A 25,698-nucleotide genomic window follows, 5' to 3' on the forward strand; every position below is an offset into this window, starting at 1 on the left:
AAGCTTGAGCAGAGCCCAGGGACTCAGAGGAAATATTTCACCCAAGAAACAAATACTTTTGCCCCATTTTACTTCAGCTACAGAACTCCATGTGGTCTTGAGGGGGAAAAACCCAACAAAACACACATTTATCTTCTGCTAATAACTCAAAACTTGGCTCTGGTTCACTCAAAAAGTTAATGAATTTTCTAAAAAAACTGGGCAAAGTTTCAAGTCTGCACTGCAATCCTGACCCAGGGAAGAAACACGCAGGGCTTCTGCCTCCCCAGGGACACACCTGTAGCCCAGATTCCGTCCCGGACCCACACCCCTGCCTGGGACCTTGGCTCCCGTCGCGAGGACTATCAGGATTTAGAAAGAAAGCGGCTCACTCTGTGCAGGAGGAACATTTGTTTCTCTCCTGTCTTACCCTTGCTTTTGCAGAAGGGCAGGAAAGGCTCAGGGCAGGAGTTAACTCTCACAACAAAGCCACAGATGCTCCCATGCTATCAGTTTCAGTTAGATGTGGCAAAGCATATCTTCACTGGCTGACCCTGGATTAGAGTGCAAAAACATTTCTTCTGTGATATGCATGGTGATGCCTTCAGCTCCAGCCCACAAGCGTCACTGCTCCTGCACTCCAAGGTACAGCAAATGAAGGCTCTGGGCAGGAATTTCTCAAAGAAACTCATTTCTCTCTCCAAAGCTTCAATTCATTACAATCATCACGTTGTTTTTTAGAAAAATCAGCTTCAGCAAGACCTGAGGACCAGGACTGAATCTCTCCCTGCCAAAGAAAATCCACATTTCAAGCAATCGCAGTAATCACCAGGCTCCAGAGCCAGTGTCTCCCTGCAGCCATTGGCAACTTCTCCATGGCTCCAGTTTGCCCACAAAAGCCAAGCAATCCCACACTCAAACCAGGGATTGAGCTTTTCATGCCCCACACTTGGGGTTTGCTGCCTTCAGCCCTTGCTTGCTCTCTCACTTGTTTTTTCAGGCTCGTTTTCCAAGTATACCCGTTTTACCTTTTTTCCCTCCAAAACTCCATCTCACTGACATTTTTAGCAGGACGTAAGAAATGTTCCCTATCCAACCCAGTAAGCTGCAGTCCCCGATTCCTCCCCCTTCTGCCATCCTGCTATCACACTACCTCTTATCTTGCCCAACAGCCTTAATGCAAAGCCTCTCTCTGTGCTCACATGCACTTAGTGCCCAATCTAAAGCCCCACTGACAAGGGCCGAGACACTCAAAAAACCAGATTTAAGTTGTAAAAGCTATATAGCCACTTGTTCAAATAGAAGAAATAAAGGCTTCGTGCAGCCTTCATCTCTGCTCCTCTTCCCAAAACAAAGAACAGAAGCCGTGAAGATGACACATGGATTCCAAGAGATGAACAGATTCACCTTTTGCAGAGGGTTGCTTCAATGGTATCCCCAATCCTGTAAAAGACTTTCTTTGGGCAAATAGATGACACACATATACACAGGACCTACAAGTCTAATTTCTTTTTTTCTTTTATTGACAGGATAGTTTATCCCAATGGGACTTAAGGGACAATACATTTAAGTCCCATTTTACAGATGGGACTCTAAAGCACAGAGGAATGATGGACCAGATCCAAATACGTCGGCAACCACCTCATAAGATACTGAAATAAGCATTTTAAAAGGCAACAGAGCACATAAATGATCTGTTAATAAAAGGTCACATAAACACCCGAGATGGAGATATTCAAAGCATCTGGACCATCTTTTTACTTTTAGGTCAGGCTTGTCCTTTGCAAGAGAAAGATCATGCTACAGCCCACATTCACCTGACAGGCAAAATTCAGCTTCAGAAAGCTTTAGAAAAAAATGACCATGCCCAAAAATCTTGCCTTTGCACATGCCCAAACACAAGACTGAGGAGGAGAAATACTGCACTAACACACCTCACCAGTTGCCAAAGGCAGGAAGAACCACAAGCTTCGTCACCATCCCAATGGCTTCTTCCCTATGGTCTGTTGCTTTAGTTTATTTCATTTTCTTAAAAGACCAACCACTTTTTTTTTTCCTGGCCCATTCAAACACATCTCTCCCTCTCTTGAGGCCCAACTGACAAGGTACACAAACATTTGCAAACCGGACTTGCCACCCTGCTCCTTATCACCACCCTCCCACCACGATCTGGCTGCCAGCCGCCATCCCCTCCCAGAGGGTCCCCTGTCCCCTCTGATGCCATTATCAGCTTGGACTCACCATGACCGAGATGTGAAGAATGTGCATCTGCTCCTCCACTATCTCCGAAGGCTCCTGGAGGCTGGGGGGGGTTGCCCGGGAGAGCTGCTCGGCGCTGCTCATGGAGACGTGGAAGTACAGGGTGCCATTCTCCAGCCACTGCTGCTTCCAGTGCACCAGCGAAATGTCAGCCACGGTCCCCGACATCTCTGCAGGGACAAAGCACACAACTGAGGATCAGTTTTCTCTGTGATGCTTGAAGGTGGTATTCTTAGCGGTCCTGGAAATCAGGACTTTTGAGTCTTACCCCTAGTACTGCTTCTGATCTGCAGGATGAGCTTGAACATTGTTTTATGGCCTCTGTCTGCTATTTCCCCCATATATGAACAGTAACAGTTGTCTCCCTTAATAAAAAGCAAGGGGCTACAAACTGCCTTGGGATTTCTAGACTAGCTTTCTAGAAATCAATGTTGTTGTTGATGTGACGGCTGCACATTTTAGAAAGATCAGCTTCAGCAAGGCCTGAGGACCAGGACTGAATCTCTCCCTGCCAAAGAAAATCCACATTTCAAGCAATCGCAGTAATCACCAGGCTCCAGAGCCAGTGTCTCCCTGCAGCCATGCGCCACTTCTCCATGGCTCCGGTTTGCCCACAAAAGCCAAGCAATCCCACACTCAAACCAGGGATTGAGCTTTTCACGCCCCACACTTGGGGTTTGCTGCCTTCAGCCCTTGCTTGCTCTCTCACTTGTTTTTTCAGGCTCGTTTTCCAAGTATACCTGTTTTACCTTTTTTCCCTCCAAAACTCCATCTCACTGACATTTTTAGCAGGACGTAAGAAATGTTCCCTATCCAACCCAGTAAGCTGCAGTCCCCGATTCCTCCCCCTTCTGCCATCCTGCTATCACACTACCTCTTATCTTGCCCAACAGCCTTAATGCAAAGCCTCTCTCTGTGCTCACATGCACTTAGTGCCCATCAAATGTGCAACAACAGTAAATAACATGCTGCACAAGGTGCCTTTAACCTCCTACAGCTCTTCCAGAAAAAAGGCTGGAAGAAGCTCCTAGAGATCGGCAGCCAAGCCCAAGGGAGGTTTGCTGCCTGGCACAGGGCGGAGGGAGGACACTTGGTGCCAAGCAAGCCAAAACGCAGACATCAGTACATGCTCTGCTGGCGTTTACAACAGAAACCTTCTTCCAAGTTGCGAGGTAGCACTACAGTTGTATTTAACAAGAACATTCCCAGCACAGACTAATGAGCACCGGCAAGAAGAGATAACCACTGGCCTTGACAAATATCTATTAACCTTGGGGTTGCACGTCTGTCAGTCGTCTTCTGCAGCATTCCATCAGTTTTGTATCCCACCCGATCCCGACTTAGAGCTTAAGCACCCTGGGAGCCAGGATTACAGCATCCCAGCGTGCGCATCCACTGCGGCAGCTTCCCCTGACTTAGGGCACCACAGCCAACTGATTAGGGGCTTGGACAATCCAGGTACCTCGTACCCAAAAGCCAGCCCCAGAGCCGCAGCACAGCCCGAGCCAGCAGCTCCAAGCCTCAGCTGCAGCTCCTGCCTTGCCCAGGCAGCAGCAGACACAGGCAGGAGCACTGACAGCTCCACAGCTGCCCATCAAGTTTTAAACGGATCTCTGCAAAGAACTGATTTGGCAGTTTGGCAGCTGAATCAAAACCGAAAAAAAAATACTAGCGCAAAATGAGCCAAAATATTTCTCCTTCCACCACCTCTTTTTTTATGTTTGTTTTTCCATTTGCAATATAAGCAATGGGAAGCAAGTCAGGTCCTCTTAGTCACTGGGCCCACGGCTTCGGCAATCACCTGCTTTGTGGGAGACCCGAATTCAATTCCCTCCTGTTTGGGAAGAGCAACCGGCTGTAACGGACCGTGACCTGCAGTCTGTGTCATGTGTCCGCTCCAGAAAGGCCAACGGCAGGAGTTCGGGTTCCCCTGGCACCAGGGTGGGAACAGAGACAAGGTCCTCCTCCCCACCTCGGCTGCAGAGGGTCGGTCAGTGGGGAGGACGGGGCTTGTTCCCGGGCAGGCAAAGTAGCCAGGGAACAGCGGCGGCAGTTTGCATTTCATATTCCTGAACCCAGCGGGGGAAAAGCACATCCAGTTCCAGCTCCTGGTGGGGACAAAGGAAGGAGCAAGCCCAGCTGAAGCCGTCCTGAGGGCTACCCACACCTTTCAGGACAAGATGCTTCAAGACACTTGGGTGCTGGCTCACAAGCAGCCACACAGGCTACCTGACCAGGCACTTCCACTTCTACAGACCCACGTCTCAACCCAGCAAAAAACCCCTCTCAATCCTTCAGGTGTAATTTTTCTTACCCCTGAAATCAATACATTTTCCAGCAGCAAGCTCCTGGTCCTGCAGGATGCCCCCTCACTGCACAGCCCAGCTGAGGGCAGGGACAAGGTTACCCCGTTACTGCCAACTCCCTGATTCAGCACCTCACTAATTACAGTACTGACATACCTGAGCCAGCTGCACTGTCACCTGAATCTAATTGGAGGGCTGTGCTCATTATCTCTGCCTCCCTAGCACAGCACCGGTCGTTATCCCCAATCTCTATGCACATCTGAGCACTCAAAGGAGAAAAACTAAACAGCTCCTGACCATGCACGGGATGCATCAAGAGCCCACGCTTACACTTTGGAGGGGATGCGTGAACTCCCTGTCATATCTCTGTCACTGCAATGAGATCACTCCTAATAATCCCTTCCCTCCTCTAATATAAATAGCCACTTGCTGGAGCAAATCAGTAGCAAGAGGTGTTGCTTGCAGTCTTTCCCCTGTAAATCAAGCCAGCCCTGCGGCTCACGCTGCAGGACAGCAGCCTGCACAAGACCTGGGAATCTAATGAAATGAGTCTTGTGTCTCTCGCCTTCAAAGAGGCTAAAGCAGAAGGTTTCTTATAGTGGTAAAAGTAAGAACAAAACAAGACGAATATCAGGCCTGCTTAATTGCAGTCATCTTCCTAGCAATACTTCAAAGGTCTGTACTGAAAAGTGTCTCCTTGTCTAATTAAAATTGCAAGAAATGCTACTTTTAGGAGCAAAAGCACTAACTCAGCTTTGGGATAGATATCACAAGCTCTTCCAGAGAGGCAAACAGGCCACAGGACAGCACAGAAGCATCAATAGACAGGACTCTGGTTATGCAAAGCCGTCTTAATTCTGTTCAGAAGGACAGTCACCCATAGGAAAGGATGATTTACAGTATTACACTCTCATCACGCACACATCCCTGCGGCAAACCTTTCCAAAAGTGCTCAGGAAAGGAAATTATATCACACAGTCCACAGCACAGACCTGATGTGGGTGCCACCATGACCCCACTGCTACGGTTCCCAAAGGCTACATCACACTAGGGAAGGAGGAAAAAAACCTCCAAAGTCAATCTTTCTCCAAATTTTTTCCCTTGCGCACACATTTTTGCATGGGATGTTTAAAAGGATCACAGAGAACATTTCTGGGGAGTTCTGAGATATAGGCAATTTTTTGGATTTTAGCCTAGACTGAAGATAAGCCTGTTTCATTTTCAAAAGGTCTCTTCCAAAAGTAGAAACTTCAATTTAACATTCATTTCACAATTTTAAGCAAACCCAGCAGTGAGGCAATTTCTGACGAAAGCTGACTTGCCAAGCCTGGGTACCATTTACCATACATTTACAAATACCTATATGCTCTTCACCCCTGCAGCCTGTGTTGCAGGAAACCTGGCCATTACTACTCCCAGCATTGCCAGGACATCATGAGCCTTCAATCAGATTTGCTGCTCACAAAAAAAAGAAAAGCCTTTTCAAGCTCTGTTAGCTGCTGAACCCTTCAATATCCAAACACAGGGAAGTTTCTTGGCCTCATATACTTGACATGAATATTATACTGCCTGTGTTTCACTGGACACGCATTTGTCACTCCACTATCTACACGGTAGTTACAGCAGCGATAGCCCGTCCATCAGAAAGGATGCAATAGTCTGCAGCAAGATTGCCTGTTATCAGGGCTTTCAAATGCTTTTGGAACAAATTAAGGGTGTTCCTGCACCAAACCAGAATGAGATACAGTTAAGGTTTTAAATGGGCAGCAGTGGAAAAGCACTTGTAGTCTATAGCTATTTAAAATCTCGGCATCTAGCAGATGGGGAGTTCTCAGATGGGGTTCAAACACAGCTTTGTGGGTAAAACCCCAAGTGAAACAGCCAAGCAGACCACAAAACAACTGCCATGCCTTCTTCCTACCTGCTCACTGCACAGCAGAGAAGCAATGACGAGGGTCCTCCTTCCCCACAGCAGCCAGCCAGACTCCTTCTCCCCATCCAAAGCCCACCAGCAATCATGTTTCTCCATTGCAGAGGGCCAGAAGACCCTGTTCCCCCTGCGACAGGAGCAGAGATATCTCCTCTCCAGCCTCACCCGGCTGCCTGCCCCAACTCTTCCCACCTGCCCTTCGTCTCCCATCACGCAGCTCAGCTGAGCCCAGGGGCAGCCCTGCCTCCCCCCGCAGCCCCTCAGATCACCCACCCATGCTCTGAATTCAGCAAAAGGGCGCACAGAGCGCCTTCTCCTTTCCTGCCCTTCCTCCAGCACTGGGTTTCATAAAACTACAATTTCCATGTTTTTCCTTGGAAATCAAAAAAGAAATCCAAACAAAACCCTTTGTGGGGCTTGGACCCCAACCTGAGCTGGTGCCCATCAGAAGGTCGCCCGCCCAGGACAAGGTGGGGGGAGGCAGGGCACAGCAGCGACCACAGCAAGAGCCCTTCCGACTGATTCTCTAATTCCATTTTTCCCTTCACTGTTGCTACAATTCTTACATATAAACATTTCATTGAAGTCTTCAACATGTATTACAATCAAACTTAAAAGCAAAAAGGCCTAAATGCATTTGGTTGGGAACCAAGACGATTCCCATAAAAGCAGATTATGCTGACATGATGAATATAAAATGAAACAGCAGATATTAAAGTTGGAGGATTGTTACTCCATGCCTTCGGGCTCCTGGCCGCCCTACCCATCTCCTCCCTCCTCTCCACCCCCTCCTGCTCTGTTTTACTGAAGGCAGAGAGCAGGCAGAGATAGCCTTTTCACCTCTGCCTTCTCCAAGGCAGGCTGCCAGGCTCGAAATATTCACTAGCTCCCCCAGCCCCCCCCGACCTTATGCAATGCTTCAACATTCATCAGTTATTCCGGAGGTTGCAGCCCTGCCTTATCTGTCATGGAGTTTTACAAAGCCTGTTTTGTATTTAATTGGCTTGTTCTTGCTAATCTACCATGATTATTGTATTTTTATTTAATTCTTGAAGGTCATTATTAAAATAAGCCATTTTGCTTACGGCACTTCATCCCTGCACAGTTTCCCACCCCCAGATAACCAAACCCTCCTCGTGCTTCCCCTCCTCTCTGCTCTCCAGCGCTGCTCAGACCCTGGGACACCTTTACTACAAGGACCAAATCCTTGGTGTGACGGGTGAGAAGCCTGTGAGTAATTTCCAGTGCACGGATCTAGGCTCCTCCTGCCTTTTCCCTCACCACCTGCTTCATCCCAGCAGGACCTGCACCCTGCAGCCAGACTTTATCAGCTCACCTGCACAACTCATCATCTTAATCTGTTGGCAGAGGAAAAGCTGGAGATCTGTTTTGCGATTTTATCTCCTTTTACGGCACGCTCAGAAACACGATCCCATCTTGCACAAAAAGTCAGCGCTGACGACCGCGTCGTCCTCTTCTTGCCCGTGCGTCACCCCGAATCCTGCAGCCCCATTTCTGCTGTTAGTCCAGGGGCTCTTCGGAGTTAATGTTCTCCAGAGGCGCCAACCTCCGGTGAAGTGTTAGTTTATAGATTCTTCGGTGCTAGCTACCACTTATGCTAATAAACCAAATTTATGCAGAAAGTCATAAACAGAGAGCTCTCCCCAGTGCCCTTGCCAGCACAGGATTGCTCCCTGCGGAATAGATTATCGCGCTCTGCACAGACTAGCTCCAAAACGACTCTAGTAATGGGGCTTCCCCCATGCTCCCCACGGGACTATTCTGCAGTCAAACAGGCCCTAACAGTTCTAAGGGTTTGGGTCTTTTGGTGGCAATGTGGTGGGCTTTTTTATCCCAATCATTAGCTCAGTTCATCTTATTTTTTTTTTCCCCTTCCCCTCTGCTCATTTTTTAACATGTTCCTTCCCTTCCACATCTACTCCTCTGCTCCCCCCGCGGTACTCCCTAGGGCAACACACAAACGCAGCGGCAGATCATAAAAAGTAATAGAGGAGCTCAGAAGTTTAAGAAGTGGAAAAAAAAGATGACAAGCTTGCTCTGATCATCTCTTTTCAAAGCCCCTGTCTGTGAGGAACACAGGGCTGCACCTGCAGGGCGTTTCAGGGGTGGTTTCGGCACTGTGTGTGTCTGCTGGGACACGGTGCGGGTCTGAGGATGGTGCTGGATGGAGGAAGGCTTCAGGGAGCCTTGGTCTTGGGGTGGTCCCTGGGGCACCCCTCCAACACTGCGGGCAGGCTGGGGCACTCGCTCTTGCATCTCCTTTGCCCTGCCAGCAGCATTGAGCATCTGACGTTGGATGGGCAAAATGTCAGGCACCCCAGGGCAAGATGGGATTTGCAGTCAAGTGGGTTTGGCTATTTTTAGGCTTTGCTCAAACTTCCTGGAAGGAGAATAACAAGAAGCCAGGTTTGGGGCATGCTCCAGGGACTGGCCACCTCCAAGACCACACAGACACGTAAGAGCTGAGCTGCCACTGAAGGGTGCCTGACAATCAGAGCAACACGACTGAAGGCGAAGGCAGATCCCAAGCTCAACAGGAACCCAAAAAAATGAGAAAGCCTCCTTAGTTCGGATGGAGGGCCTGCCTCTCCCCACGGCCAGGCTGGAGGGGCACAGGGGTGAGGGCAGCTGCAGAGCAACCTCAGGGCAGAGCATCCCCCCGGGCTGCCAGGGAGAACCAGCACTCGCCAAGGACGGCACAGTCGGTACCACCTCACCATCCACACTCTGGAAGGTGGGTGACAGGCACAACACCAGCACAACCGCCTGCTCTGTCACCGCTGCGAGCAGACTACGTGCCTCCCTGCAGCCCCAGGACATCCGACCTTCAGACCCAGCTAGCGCACAGCCCCGTCCCACGCTGCTGGTAGGGCACCACGAGTACAGAAAGCCGAGTCGAGAAGGTGGTCTTCCCACCTTCACAGTGCCTTGGCCAAAAATCCTTCCTGGAGACTTTTCAGAAAATGCTGAGAAGGGCTTTGCACAGACTCTGCCCCATGCAGGGGTGACTCCCAGGCTGAGCTTGTTGATGCTTTTGGCAACAGCGAGGAGCCACCAAGCACCTCAGCCACTCCTCCCTCTCCAACAGCAGCACCCCTGGTTTCTCAAAGAGCTGGAAGCCCACCACGTACATCTCAGCTTGGGGGCTTGAAGATTTACACCCATTTACCATTAAAACTCTCCCGGCATGCTGCAATTTGGTGGGAGCAAGGTTTGTGGGTATGTCTGCACCCAAAACGCAGTGGTACATGGCACCCCTTTAGCTGGTGTTCTTCCCAAGCCCATTCACCTTTGCAGAAAAAGGGATTGTCATCCCGCACATGGCACAAAGCAGGACACACGCAGCCCACGGTGGCTGAGAGGGTTATAAGGGAATAAATGCATTGAGCTGGTAAATTCAGCCACCAGCACTTGATATCAGACAGTGAGTCCCAACTCAAGAAGCGCTCGCTCTCCTCCCTGCCATCACTCCTCACCATCAAGCTATTAAAGCTGTGCCATTGTACCAGCTGTCCCAAGGGTGGCCCACAGCATCTGCCCAGCTTCAGCAGGCACCAAGGCCAACCCTTACGCTTCCCTGCCTGACCCTCCGACTCGGCTCCAGCCCTTCTGGGCAGCCCGTGCAATTTGCCATGAGCTGCTGTTAACGCTCACGGGCCCAGTGACAGTACTGGATTTACTCCAGTTCATGTCAGGAACAGTGAGCTCAGCCAGGACATTTGGATTCTTCCCATCCTCCCACCAACCTTATTCATAAACAGGGGTTTGGGGTTTTTTTTTAAACAGAGTATTTTAGGTAGATGTAATTATTGTGAAATGCAGCAAGAGGTCAGCAGACTGCATCATCACACAGACGGTCCAGGAGATGAGACGCGGTGAGCCGGGAGGACAGAGTCAGCCCCTTCCACCGTTCAGCCCCTGGAAACATTTGGAGACAACCAGAGGGTCGGGCTGCTCCAATACAGCTCTCTCACTCCTGGTTCTGGAGCCTTCACCTCACCTTCCCCACATCCCTTCGGCCTTTCTAATCACAGGCTTTAGGGTCCCTACATACGTCGGTGAGCAAATATTGATTTGCCTGCACTGCCTACAGATCATAATCTAACTCCACGCACCTTAAAGAAGCTCAGCGCACACTCCACGTTCTTACAGCTGCTTTGATTGCAATTCAGTCTCTAGTACATTACCCTTATTTATAATGCCAGGGCTTCAGCGTGGTGCCTCAGGCACTCTAAAATTATTACAGGGCCCTTTTGACTTTCAATTCCCTTCCATTCAATTCCATTTTTATTTGTCAGCAGAGACTCCCATTGACCAGCGGTGGAAGCCAACCGTGCGCAGGCAGACGGCGCTACTGCATGTTAAGCCAATCCTATAGAAATTACTTGCACGCAGCTCAACACGACAGGTCATCTCGGTTTGAATGAGAAACGCCAGGTCTGGAAGAGCAGGTGGAGCGCTCCTGGGTGCAGCTTCCTCGGAGAGATGAGACATCCAGGCTTGGAGCAGCACCGGGGGTGCTCAGCTGCAGCCCCTCGACAGTGCCATCCATCTGGCTGATGCAGCCATCATTTAAAAAAATGGTGAAGAAAAGCGACTTTAAGAATCAGAGCCCCTCTTGCATATCCTGCAAAGATGAAGGGGCAGGCTTGCAAGAGGGATGGGTGCGAACGCGGTGCCTTGATGCCCAGATTTTGTTTAGCAGCCCTCTCTTCTTCCCCAATCCCCACTCCTCAGTTAAGGCATGGGAGTTTGCTTTGGAGGTGCTTTGGGGTTTTACTGAAAAGCTCAAGCTTTGCCACATCTCTGGAGCCTCCTGGCTCACCCAAGAGAGACACAGGGTTCACTTTTGAAAGAGCACCTGAAGGTGCAAGGGCGAAGGAAGAGCTGAGTCTTTCCCCTTGCCACAAGAGAAAGAGCTGCCAGTCCATGCAGATTGCTGCTGTAGAGATGCATGAGCAAAGCTGCAAAAGTCTTCTGCTCCCCACTTACTCCAGATCCTCAAAACCAACAAGAGACAGAACAGATAAATGGGGGGGAAAAGCCTATCTGAAAGGCACAAACACCAGTTTTTGATGGTCCGGCTATTAATCCCTGTCAAAGAAATCAATGTCTTTGATGAGGAAGTTTTTCTGCAGGTAACGGGCACACAACACTGGCAGCCCTGGCCCATCGCTGTTTTAAGGATGGATTAAATGAGACAGGTTTTTATGAAGACAGTAGGGATGTCCTGGCTCAGAAAATTCAGCGATGCGCAGGGTATCAGCAGATCTGCTGCATCAGAGCAGGCAACTCTGCTCAGCCCTGAGCCCTGCAGGGATCTGGTCTGCCCCGTGCCGGGTGCCAGCCCGCACCCACTGCCGCACAGGGCATCCCTCCGTCACTGCCCCAGCCCTGCACATAACTCCTGCGTGTCTGAAAACCCCGGCTTGGCTCCTGCAGGACCACTAAAACCATTAGAGGATCTATTTCCACTGCACATCCAGGCGAACCGCCTTTGAAAGCCTTCGCTAGGCACTTGGGCAAGAAAAAAAACCCCTATTTAATCCTCAAGCCTAGGCACAGCTCAGCTAAGCTGAAGTGCCGGCGCTTGGAGTGCCATCGCCCGCCGCTGCAGATCGCTGCCTGCACGGTGACACCAGAGCCTCGCTTGGAGCCTGAACGGATCTGAAGTGTCTAATGACACAACCAGAGGCTACTGAACAAGAGCTGCAGCGTGCGATAACCACTTGCTTGATTTTTCAGAGCAGCTGAGGGAGCACGAGGGAGGCAGCTGGGCAGGCAGGCAAGGCACGGGCAAGACACAGGCAAGGCACGGGCATCACCTGCAGTGGCAGCACGCAGTTCCCGAGTGGGCAGCACAAGCTGGCATGTGGCGATGGGGCTGGGTGGGTTCTGCTGGTATTTCAACCCAAGTCCCGCAGGAAAAGGGAGAAAGCGCTCAGTCAGCTCCAGCCTGCCTGCCGCCCTCCTGCTTTCTTCTTGTTGCAGGCATCAGCCAGTGAGGCTGGGGTGGGGATGCCTTTTTCCAGGAGAGCCAGCAGCACCTCAAACGCAGAAGCCGTGGCAGCGGAGCAGCCCCAGGAGTCATTATGGCACTAGATACGGCTTGTGCAAAGAGAAAACATGTAATTTTTGGAAAACTACCCCTACGGCCTCTTCCCTGTGCAGGTGACAGCAGCGACTCCAACTTTTTCTTTGACTCTGAGTCTCTGCAGAAGTTGAGGGCTGGGAGCGGAGCAGGGCAGAGGGCAGCCCGGCACAGCGGGGTGGGCACCAAGGGGCAGAGGAGGACTGTCACACGGGAGAAGGGACCACGCTTCTCTTCCCTGCAAGCTGCAGCAGGAGCAGAAGGGCAACGTGACCTATTCAGGTGATTTGAAGAGCATTGCAAAGCCAGGCAGACTTCACAACAAAGCAGAGTGCTACACTCACTTTACAGCATCCGCTGTTCTGCACAGCGTACACCGGGGAGCGAGTGTACAGTGCCAGCCTCGAGGGGTGAGGATCGCTTAGAGCTTGATTAAAACTAGCAAAGTGCTTTATAACCTCTATGCATTTTTAAATGTCTCTCTTTGGGAAACATACCTCTTAAAATGATACAGTAGTCTGATAGCTCAGGGCACTGCTCAAACTGTGAAGCAAAGTAATTTTTCTAGCATGGTTCCTTCTTGGACCTCCCCTCCCAATAAGCTCTTGAGCACCAGGGGGTCCCAGCAGAAACTCCCCATGTGCCAGGGTGGGATGGGCAGAGGAGGAGAATAAAGCGGAGAAGGAGAGAGGAGGTCCTGCTGCTTTCTAGGCAGGCAAACACTAGGACGGCTCCACCTCCTGAGAGATGGACGTCCTTTTCCAAGGAGAAGGAGCCAGCAGTGCAAAGGAGAGGAGCTAGCTGCTGGCTGGGCATTCTCAGGAAAAAAAACAGGTAGTGGATAACTTGGGCTCTTCAGCCTATGTTTCACCTGGAGCACCAGGTGTGTGCATCAAAAGCTAAGTAACTTGAAAATTCTGGGCATACCCTTACTCAAAACGGCAAAAATAACAGTTACCAGGAATGAACATCCTGTGCACCATGATGGGGCTCCGACACCAACAGGGTCCCTTCCCTGGCTCTTAAGGCAGACAACCAGAGTGGTTTAAAAGGATTAAGGGTCTTACCTATTCTCTGGGAGAAGCTTTTGAGTGCTGACTCCCTGGAAAGCCTCCTGTTCCCCAGAGCCTCCCAGGTACCCAAAGTATCACCCAAGTACCCAGGTTCTGTCTTGGCTACACAAAAACCCCAAATTCAGCTCTTACTTATACAAACAAGTTCTTGCAACCTCACAGAAAATTCACTTCTCTCTAAGACTATTACACCTTAACCCAGGAGCGACCCTGCACATTTATCTACCCCAGCACCCAGAGGGATGCCATCAGCCCAGGACACACGGACAGCCTCCCATTGGCCAAGCACCACCCGGTTTCTGCAGGAAAGGAGAGACGGACAGCAAGGGCTATGCGAGAGCAGCCTGCTGCTCCTGGAGGATGCCATCCCGAAGGATGCCAGACCCTCCCTGAGCAGGACAGACCACCCGGGCAGCCTCAGCCCTGGAAAAAAAGGGCTGCAGTGAGCAGCTGCAAGCCGTCAGGCTGCCAAAAGCAAAAGGGTTTACTGAGATGTAGCTGTGAAAAACCGCACCTCTCTCCGGACTGACTCGCACGGAAATGAACTGGACTCAAAGCAGCTGATCTAAGAGCACAGAAAAGTCGCTGGAGGGCTCAGAAAGTGGCATCATAAGATGAGGAGACATTAAAATCCAAAATAATAAAAGCAACCTAATTTATTAAAGCTTCTCAGAGCCTGTGGGCAAAATAATTTTTCCCCATTTAAAAGTGGGTAAGGCAAAAGAGAATCTAAGCAATTTGTCAGAGATTAGAAGCGATGAAGTGGCAGAGACCAAAGCCCGAAGCAGCAACATCCTCACAAACACAAGCAGGGTCCCTTTCTCCAGCAGTGCAAGTGAAGACGCAGGCGTGCTAGCCATGTCTTGCAACAAGCGCTTCGCCTGCTGAAATAAGAGAGCAGTCCTGGGTCGCTAGAAAACCCTGCCGTGCTGCCAGGGGTGGCCAGGCTGTTCCAACACCCCCATTACCGTGCGAGGGCTGCCAGCCTTGCGCGAGGGTCAGGGAAAGGGAACGCCTGCGATGGTGTCGGGGTGCGATGCGGTGTGGGTGCCAGCCCGAGCCTGGCACGGCGAGGTCTCCAGCCACTGCACTTGCCCTGAAGTTCTTCCAGCTCTGGTGGTAGCTGGAGCCCGCCAGTGCCACATCTTTCCAAATGGGCAGAGGAGGGCCAGCTTTGCTGCCCTAACCCGGCTTTGCAGAACCTTTGCCAACTCACCATCAACCTACATCAACCCATATGGTCCCACGCCTCCCCCAGCTAGGCTGCCCGGCATTCCCCACCAGTGAAAATGCTTCATGAGGCTCTTCCTGCCCCCCATCCTTCCCTCCCATCGTTAGCAACAGGCCTACCACCCCATTCCAGCCCTTCACCCTTATTCTGCTCTTCCCATCAAGTTTGGATCGCTTCCCATCCCCTACCCCATTAGGAAAGGCTAATCCATGTCCCCGTTAACAATGGAGCTGGTGCCCCCATCATTACCACACCATTAGATGCAAAAGCAGCATGGTTTCATGGTTGTACCCCCATTTGCTGTCCTAACAGAGTCTCGGGGTAAGCTGTACGGCAGCTGCCCAAAAAGGGCCACCTACACTGAGAAAGAAGAGACATGGAGCATTTCCACCCTTGATCTGCATACACAAAGGTCATGGGAAAGAGGCAGAGGGGGATGAATCCTTGCAGCCTCATTAGAGGGAAAGAAACTGTTTCTGCAAATAATAATTGATTTCTAAATTTATCCCCTAATTAAATAGGTTCCCTGGATGAATCTGCATGCAAGCTGCAAGGTGATGATTTAGTGCCTGGCTTCCTACGGGAACGCATCAACACATGTTTGCAAATTGTCTCTCTCCCAGATTCAAAGGCAGGGTGATCATCTCTCCACGCCAGCACACCCGGAGCAGACGGGCCCCTCCTGCCACCTGGAGCTTTCAGCAAGCCAAGCCAAGCTTTCCTCTGCGCCAGGTTTATCAGAGCCGCACACAGGGGAGAAGGGCGTTTGTCACCCGTCTTGTCACTGGTCCCCGTACTCCAACCCAGCAGGGACTCTCCCATGGACCAGAGCAGGGGACCCATCATGACCAGAGCATGCAACTCACACCCTGCCTAAGCGGGAGGCCAGCCGGATGATTTTTTGGCAGGCGGCAGCTGTAAAGCTACGGCAGAACTGGAAATGCACTGCCTAAACTCGGCACGTAGCAACGGCAAGAATGAGAAACATTATCTCCAAAACATGCTTTTGCTTCCTACATCAATTCCACGGCTGTTCCTGTCTAGTCGCTTTGACTTTTTCCTACAGACACCATCAGCTAATAAAACCTCAAGAGACGGATCCTGGGATAAAACCAGGCTACAAGCTCTGCAAAAATTAAACACATTTATCACTCTTCTGTGGAGAGCTCCTTTTGGAAACCAGAGAGCCCTGATACTCTCAGACAAGCATCAAAGGACTTCGGATGCGAGAACTCCATGTTAGCTTGAAAAGGCGATGGTGCCGAGCAGCCCTGCCACGTTAAAGCCCACACTAATTAACTCCTGCCGCCCGACACCGTAAGCGTGGGTCCCATAGCCTGTCCATACACAGTGCTGGCTCCAATCTCTCCCCTCCCAAGAAGAGAGGCACTTGCCTGCATCTACACACCGTCCGCTGCCTGTCAGCAGCAGCAACACCTTTCATCTCCTCCTCTTTCTTCCCTGCCGACTTTCCACCCCCCAAGATCACCTGTGCACCGGGCGTACAGGGCTCCTTCAGGGCTCCAGCCCTCTGGTGTTGAAGCTTTGGGATCTACAGACGTAGCTCATCCCTCCTGGTGCCCCACATGTTGGGGTTCCTGCTCCTGGCACATGGTCCTTGCAAGGATGAGACATAAGTGCAGCCTGGAGATCCTTTACGGAGCAGAGACTGAGGACCCCTCTGTTCAACCCTTGGCTTTGCCACTCACCCCAGAGAAATTCATAAATTCAGGTACTTATGGATACGCTTGGCCCTGTTGGGACTTGTGGAAGGCAGAGACGCAGCCTGCATGTCCAACTTGCACCGCACTGAAATCAAATGGAGAAGCTGCTCCCATGAAGATCAGAAAGGCTTTTCTGAGGTTTTGAACCTTATCCTGGTCTGTGGTGGAAAAAAAGAACCATTTGGAAGTTTTCCCATGAGGGAAAAGGGAAAATAACCTCTCCGTCTATCCCTTCCAGAAACAGTGAACGTAGGTTGCAACCAAAGGGTGAAAGACAAGCACCAGGCATGGCCCAGCCAAGACCACGGCCATTTGCTGTCCCAGGGTGACTACAGCACACAAAGACACCTACACAGCCGGTCACACGCTCTTCTTTGAAGAAATGCCAAAAGATGGGATTTTCTCCCCCCCTTTCCCCCAAAAAGCGTTCAAAACTGGAGCATCTCCATGGTATTTTGCATTTCTCAACACCTCTGGATGAAAACTATCTCGTTAAGTGAGTTCTCAATCAAAAAATCACTACCACAGACGGAGCTCGGGCCCTAACCTACTTCTGCACTCAAAAATAAAAAATCCATTAGGTGGCTAAATACTTTAGGAACTGTGTCCCTTCATCTCCCCGCTTTGGTTCTCCGTCTGTAGCAGAGCATCCTCCTTTATAAATTGCCTCTGAGAGCCTCAGATCTCTTCTAAAAGAAAACAGTATTATTCACAGGACAGGAAAGAGATGCAAGAAAGCTAATTAGTCCTCGTACAGAGGAGTTTGCAATATACAGCATTTAAATGAAGCCTGATTTTCAGATCGCAGTGCTAAAATCTTCACATTGCGTCACTGGCTTTCTCTTCCAGAGGTGCCTTCTTTGCTCACCTTGAGCATTTTTAAAGGCAAAGAAAATTCCTTTAGGTACCAAAGCAAATTCATAATCTAGCTCTCCACCACTTACCAACTTGAGCGCATTAAAACTCTGTTAAAAGCAGAGCAAGATGAGTCCTTGAGGCCCTGTTCCCCAAGGATGCGTGCACATAAAGCAAGGAAAATGTGTGGTTATTAGAGTTTAGCTTTATTGTTTTCATAAAACACACTGAAGATTGTGTTTATGATTCTGGAGAAAATAAAACCCTCTCTCCAATTGTTAAAATAATGAACACAAGATACTCCAGTGACTTCTAAACAATCAAACACTTTGGACTTGCACAGCACCCTCTATTCAGATTTCAGAAAAGACTGTACAAGAATGAAAATAAGCCTGGATCGGTGGAGGATAAATCCAGCATCTCATCTTATAGCCAAAGGAAGCAGAATAGTTTATACAGTCATTGCATGAGACTAAGTTACATGGACAGGAAGGGAACTGTTCAAAACTCATTGTAAAATTGCTTAAGAGCCAGTTTTTCTGGTTTTCAGTAACATCCCAGTTTCTGAATGATCAAATCCTATTTGAAAGCCAGACTTGAGCATCCGAATCATTTAAACACACTCAAAACTAAAAAGTAAAATCTTAGCTGGCACTTTCTCTCCGGCCCCTGCACAGGTCGCTCACAAAGCCTTCTCCAATGCAACATTCGTGCTTTCAGAAGGTTTTTCCCTGCCCCACATCCCTACCACTCAAAGTCTGCTGCATCTGGCTGCGAGGAGGCATTTCTATCCATCACTGCATCCAGTCAGACACACAGCATTGCCCCAGGAACCCAAGAGCCTCCACCACTCTGCTCCTCTACCTCCAGCCTGGAAGAAGGACAAACCAAAGGGTGGTTTTTTTCCCCTCCTTTAAATATTACAAAGGCTGTGTGAGGTTATGAATTATTGAATGTAGCTGTCTCTTCAGTTTAGCATGATGATGATGGAAGGGAAACGTAGACCGCAGAGGGGACGTGTCCCCAGCACGGGAGCAGGGCAGGGAGCCAAGGGGCATGACCAAGCGGGACCTTTCCCCAACTGCTTAGTGTCTTTGCCCATCCATCAGAGCCTGACACCCGCCTGGCACCACTCGCATGGTAGGGATTGAATTCATCTTGGAAGAAGCTGAGGGAAATACATCTTCCACGGCAACGCCCTGGGAAGGAAGGGAGGGACATTCTTCAGACAGGTGACCACCTCCATATCCCTGCACCCCTACTTGAAACCCTGGGCTGAACCAGGACCTGAGACCCTCTTGGCCATGTCTGATGGTTAACCTGGATGGGCTGACCTGGCAGAAGCAGGTCTTCTTCAGTGCTCCAGCACGAGGGAACAGACCAGGAGTAGGGATGGAAAAAGTCAGCGACGACGGAGATACTGAGAAGGTGGTAGCAGAGTCTAGCCTTCAGATCGTTTTGCAGATGCTTTTTGGAAGGTATTACTGCCAGCTTTAAACCAACCTATTAGTATGAGCCTTTGGGGCTTGTAATAAAAACCAAGATGTTTTCTTCCCAGAGCCAGGTTAGACAGAAGATGTCTGAAAATTAAAGGAGCAGCCTAAAAAAAGATTTCAATTCCATCCCTCCTTTTATGTACATTTACTCGCAGGCTCCTCGGAGACAGAGGTCAGCTCCAGAGCAGCGGTGCCCCAGCTGCATTCATTCCCAGAACTGGCATAGCATGCAAAAGCACTCTCTGCTCCTTGGACCCACCTTGCTGATTAACGGCTTCGTTCCAAAAACCACAGAACACGACTGAATGTTAAGTTACCATGTGACTTAACTGATTTCAAAGAAACACCAAATTCGATACACACAGTCAGATCTTCAAGTTAAGGCAACGCTGAGTGTCCAAACTAACACCATGGTCTCTGCAACCTGCCCCAGCAATACGTCCTAAAATTTATGAGAATGGAGTAGTTTCCCGGGCCCCACTTTTCCCTCTCCTGCACAGTTCTTCTGTGGGCCTCCTTTTGAAAAAAGACATAACCAAAACCAACACACTGCCCTAAAGAGATTTGAGTTTTGTGAACTAAAGCCCTTCTACTTGAAAAAAGCTGAGAATCAAGTTCTCCTGCAAGAGATTTGCCACCGTGGCTGCCCTTGATCATCCCATCACACACTATATTGCTACCTGTACTCAGGGTTAAGATCCTCATTTAAACACCAGAAATGAAAACCAGTGTCTTCCCAGAAAAGCACGCAGGAGCCCTGCTAGGTCCAGTCCTGCCCTTTGCCCCCACAAAATGCAACTTATCCACTGCCTGCGATGACTGTCAGGTTGATCACCGCCCGGCTTGCGAATCCTGCCCACCCGCTCTTTTTTTTACTCTGGATGTTAATGGAAAGAAATCTCTGGATCCATCTGAAATGAATTATACTCTAGTAATTGCAGCTGCTATAGGGCAGTATTAGGTCAAACTGCCCTTTTTGTGCTGTGTCTCAAACACTAGAGATGATGAATGGGCTCATTTTCAGCAGAGCTGGATGCTCGCAGCTCCAGGTGAAGCCCAAGCAAACCGCAGATGCTCGCCACTCCGATACCGCATCACCGGCACCTGCTAAGCGCTTCCTTTAATAAAACATCCAAACTCACACTATATAAACACAATTTTGGCTCGCACTGCTTGCTACTTGTTGTCATAGTCCCGCAGGTCCTCAGCACGCAGCCTCCCCGTGCCATCCCTGAGGCTGTCCTCTCCAGGCTGCGTTTGATTGCTTAAGAAATCTACGCCGCTCTCCCCCCACAAGGACCTTTTCAGCCCAAATCAGAGACTCTCCCCTCCCATTCTAACTCTGTGTTAATTATTAAGATAGGGTGGGATTGAAGTGACTAATTACCACTGTAAAGTTACTCTCCTGAAGGCTGATAAGGGAAGTAATTAGGATGGACAGGCATGGATTACAGAGCTCTAAATCTCTCTCTCTCTCTCGTCAGGATAATGCTGCTGCCCAACCTCACAAACGACAAACGAGTCCATAGGCAAACATGAAGCAGTTGTGGAGACCGAACCCCAGGCTGGACCATCACAGAGTACAGACCCTTCATGCTGCAGCACAAGGGGATCCTTTCTCCAGCAGCTCCGGACTGGGACCGGCCTCCAACACGCAACCCCAAGGCTCTCAACGCAGGCGCCCTGCCCTGGGCCGGGTGACGGTTCATACTTGCACCCACGTAACTCGCCTCCCGTGGGGGGTTAACCTTGGCTGGCTGCCATACGCCCACCGAGCCGCTCTCGCACTCCTTTGATCCCGACTCTTCCACCTCCGCCGCCCCAAGCAGGGCAGGAGGGATGGGGGCTGCCACGTAACCCCAGTGCACCTTCACAGTCCAGGAGATGGTATGTTCCCTCAAGTCAACACACCCAACACCTTCCCCGCTCCGGACACCGTGCTTCTGGCCGCTTTGCCTTCATCTAGTCTCTTTTCACCTCCCCAGATATCAGCTAAGACAAGGAGCACACTCAAGCAGTAGATAGAAGATGACAGCTATTCCATTGGGCTGTCACGGGACACGCGTCCCCTTGACATGAGGGCAAGGGTGGCATTTCACGGTGTCACAGCAGCGTGTGACTGCCCTGGGAACGTAGTTGCTCGAAGCAAAAGCCCAGGGCCTGGGCACTCCCAAGAGGATCAACCCGTGCACATCTCCAGCCACCTTCCGTCCCGTGTCCGTCAGCTCCAGCCTGTTTGTCCATCTGGAAGAGGCCTCCCAGGTGAGATACAGCAGTGGCAGCTCGGGGGATCTGGATGGAAGCACGACCTCCAGGAGGACCAGCCTACGCGACCTGGCGCGAGCCATTTTGTGCTTCACAGCTGGCAGAGCACAGACGCCCGCCCGTACGCCACGTCCCTTCGCTCTGCCGGCTGCAGACCCCTGCAGCTCCCCGCGTTTGTGCGATACGCAGCAAAAGCGAGGGTCGAGCTCGGGCAGAGCTGCCAGCACCACCGAAATCAATCTTCACGCAGACAGCGAAGCGCACGAGAGCGAGCTAACTCACCCAAGCTCCCCAGTAAGCGAGCGCAGACCGCTTGGCTCGTGCTCTCTTCCAGCTGCAGGAATACCAGCTCCCAGGGTCACATTCCTACCGCAGCCATGCACATCTCACACGCATTCCTCATGCGTACACACAGATTATTTTCCTATAACAATTTCAGGCACCCTGCGCTAGAGCATTTATAACTAATACATATTCTAATGTTCCCGTTCACCTGAGACACTCAACACTTTCCTGGCTCATTTGTCAGATTTTTATTTTATTTATTATTTTTTTTAAAATACTTCTTTCCCTCAGGCCAGTCAAATCAGTCCAGTTAACTTTAATTTCTACGGACACGGAAAGTCATCTCAAGGTCATTTTTGGGTTATTTTCCAGTTTCAAGTCTGGAGGATTTTGCAGGATTTGCAATTGAGGCTTCTGATTATCTGCTACATATTGAAATGAAAAGGAACTGGCTGAGGAGAGACAGTGATGAAGCACCCCATTGACACCCAAGTAATTAAGGAGAAACAAACATGTTTGTTGGCTGAAACAAGGGGGGAAATGATGCAAACCACTTTATTCCAGCAAGGAAGAGAGGAGGGAGGAAAGAAAAAGCAGCAGCTAATTGGTTTCCATCAGAAGGGTGTGTTTTGCTCAAGCCAAAACCTTCCCAGGGTGTTTGCATTTCAGTGGGAAGGTTATCGGGTGCCATAGGGAGGCTTTTGTCACTTCTGATCAGAAAGACAGCGAAAAAAACCCACCACTAAATTGCAAAACACCACCTTTGTGATGCATGAGATAGGCAGATCAACCCAGCTCCATTCTGAAGGTGAAAATAAATAATTTTTTATATATATATATATGTCCTAAGGGCTCAGAAGCATTGAAGCCTGGAGGTTTGCCACAGGACAGCCCAATCTCCTCCTGGCCAGCCTTAGCATTAAGGTTCAGGAAATTATTCCCTTGGGAAGCTGGTGACTCCCAGTGTTAGCCCAGCTCACAGCCAGGACCAGACGATGCTGGGGCCACAGCAGGAAACAACTTTCCCAGTGAACTTCAGCACTTGGCTCCCAAAGCAAGGCTAGCGCAGGCGCATCAATCTGCACTCCGAATGTGTTTATTAAATGTTTTTAATATCGCAGTGGCAGACAGAGAAATGCAATCAAGCCTGAGTCGCACATACTCCCAAGTCCACGGGGATCACGGGTACAAGCCTGTTTTTGTTTCTTTCCCAGGGAACGATCAAGATACAGGACTCGCACCTCAAATCACACACACTCTCCAGGGGCAGGCAACAGTAATTAGTTTGTGTGCATTGGAGGCATTTTCGGTTTCAAGCCCTGCTCGGGGAACCTGGCAGGAATACTCAAGCTGCTGGGCAGTGAGCACTCTGGAGAGACCTAGTCCTGATGGTGGGTGCTGAGTAGGTACAGTGCTGGCCTCAAGCTCTCAAAAACTGGCCTTGTCCCACCAATTATTTGCTATCTAAAAAGCACTGTGCTCCAGGCTGGTTTTTTTTCTCATGGGCAAGCATCTTTCAGAGAGGAGCAGCTCTGAGAAATAGCTTCTTTTAGTCTCCTTAAAACAAAGCCAAACCTATTATTCTGGGAGTGCTTCATCCCGCTCTCCCAGCCCCAGGAGATGATGTCCCCCCGCAACAACACCGGGGCTCAGAGGAGGTTGGGGAACATCAGTGAGGGCAGCGCTGGACCACTGGATCCTTAACCTCAGTTTTAGCTCTACTCCAGGCTAGACTCAGACTGCCTCGGAGTGGTTTGAACACAGCGGTCCAGTGGTACAGAGCCTTCCTTCAACAGCAAGTCCTTTCCCCTGGTCCTGCAGGAAACCTTGGAAATCATGAGACACCCTCAGATGCACCCGCCAGCGAGGACACAGGCAGTCCGCAGCGGTAACCTGCACACCTCCAGCTGCTCGGGTCAGGTCCTTGCAAGATGCTAATGCTGTAAAAGTACAGCTGAAGTCAGGACTATTTTCCTGCTGACTGTGAAATTGCGGGGGGGTGAGGGAGGGGAGAAATGTATTGCCATGTACATTTGTCCAGATACAGCACTACCAAAGGCAGATTAGACATCAGGGCACAGCCATGAGATTAAGTCATTTTTCTGTTTGCTGAAAGCATTAAGGAAAAAAACCTTAAAATGTTTTGCTGTGAACTTAATGTTTCATTTAACAATTAGTTCTGAAATAGCGAATGCTTGAAACAAAGCCAAAACCCCCTAAATTTTAGAAAAAGATCATTAAATCATTAAATCACCATTGGGCCAAACCTATTTAAAAAATAAAAAAATTAAAAAAAAATGCTTGAGTCGGAAAAATCCCAGCTTTGCACTGGGATCAGCTTTGTCCCTGGGAATGACCCCAGGGCACCACAAAGGAGAGCAGGACAGAAACCCACCCCGACTCGGCTGGTGGAACGCATGGCACTGCCTTTGCCCTTCCCGGAGCACAATTTGCATCTTGCCAGCGCTCTCTGCCCACCGTGCTGCCTCTGTACGTCAGCATTGATTAGGTGGCATTTGCACGCCAAGATGTGGGCAAAGCAAGATGCTAATGGCCAGCACCGGCCACGTGCAGCAGCCCTGTCACAACTCCAGCATCCTGCCTGTTAAGTACTTTTATTTTCCGAGTTGATGCATCCAAGGACTTGGTTGTTTCACATTGGTACAAGGCTGCTATCACCTGCGGGTCAGGAGGGATTAGGTGCGTGCCCGTGCGCAGGGGTGAGGGGATGCGAAGGGCTCCCCACCGCTGAGCACGAGACCAGCCGCGGTGATTAGCAATCAAAATCACAACACAAAACAGCGCCTAGCAAATCCAGGGGAGAGACACAGCGGGTGGATAATATTAAGGGGAAAAACTAAAAAGTTAAGTTTACATCTGAATCCACCTTCTATGTGTTGTTGAGCAGGGTTGACCGCTGCCACGCCGGCAACCTTCCGCTGGCGGGGGAGTCCCATCTCCCCTCCATCGCTCCCAGGCTGAAGGCAAGGCAAGCTGGCCAGCCCCAGAGCCCGGCAGACAGCCCTCGCCGCCGCCAGCCAGCTCCTCGGCCGGGCCAAACACCCTGTTTTGAGCCAGAACGAGCCCCTTCTCTTCACACCCGTGACTGCAGGAGAAACCCTAAAGCTGCCGGCGGCTGTGTTCACCGCCCCGCACAGCCAGCCGGGAGCCAGGGAACCCTCCTCGGGCTTCACCTCGCTGCCTCCTGCTCCTTCTGAACTTGTCTTTCGCTAACAGACCTCCAGGCACTCTCTCCTTTCTAAGGCAAAGCTACAAAATAGCCCCAAACTAAGAGATACCACTTCCACTCACAGCAGCCCCTGGGGTTGCGCCTTCCTCCCACCACCCCGGCTCGGAGCAAGGGCTGAGGGAACAGATGTACCAAGACACGAGGAGTTTTAAGAGGCTCCTTGTTTGCGTGGAGCTGTGCTGCTGCGGGGAAGAGGGAGCAGCGGGGAGATAAGTACTCGCTTCTGCACACGGTACGGAGAAGGATTAGATACTTACAAATATTTTATCCTAGCTAAAGTAATTGCACCACTTGTTCTTATGAGTCAGAGCTATTTATTTTCATGCTTCAGGGCATCAGTTGATCACACCAGCTGAGGTCAGGCAGAAATTCCCATTGCTCCTGTAAGCATCTTGCATATTGCAGGGAAGTGTATTAGCACTAGTTACTGCAGCCTGACACTCCCCTCGTCCCAGCCCTCTTCGGTCCCCACCGGGTGCAGAGGACATGCCAGCAGGAACAACTTCTCCACCTCAACCCCCCCCAGTATGACACAGGAAACAGTCACTGCTCTCACCAGTTTAACTTCTGCTAGTGGAGAAGCATATCCCATGCTCCTGCCCTGGGTGGAGGATGCTGAGGCTTTTGGTACCTTTTGGTCCCATCACCACATCCAGCTGCGCTCCATCCTCCAGGCAGCAACCGGGCAGAGACACCAGCGGGAAGAGCATCCAAATGCGAAGAGATAGTATTGGTCATAAGGGAGGTGAAAATAAAAACAACTCCCTTTGACCCTGAGCACAAGATCCAAACCGGGGTCACCGAAGCTCATTTCGGCGGCCAGCGACTCCATGGCCTCTGCTGGGAGCAGACACAGATAACTGCTCATTTCTGAGCACTTACAGATGCACAGCTCTAATTGTGTCACCACTGAGAACCTTTCCAAAAACCAAC

General features: G+C 50.4%; 1 protein-coding gene across 1 annotated transcript in view; it reads right to left on the reverse strand.

The window, feature by feature from the left end:
* ASTN2 (astrotactin 2) overlaps window positions 1-25,698 on the reverse strand; it is a 360,290-nt gene that overhangs the window by 300,591 nt on the left and 34,001 nt on the right. The window contains exon 2 of the mRNA XM_075056199.1: window positions 2,221-2,408. Within this exon, the coding sequence (XP_074912300.1) occupies window positions 2,221-2,408 (188 nt within the window). The remainder of the gene's footprint in view (window positions 1-2,220; window positions 2,409-25,698) is intronic.

This window comes from Buteo buteo, chromosome 23 (assembly GCF_964188355.1).
Source record: "Buteo buteo chromosome 23, bButBut1.hap1.1, whole genome shotgun sequence".
NCBI classification, from domain to species: Eukaryota; Metazoa; Chordata; class Aves; order Accipitriformes; family Accipitridae; genus Buteo; species Buteo buteo.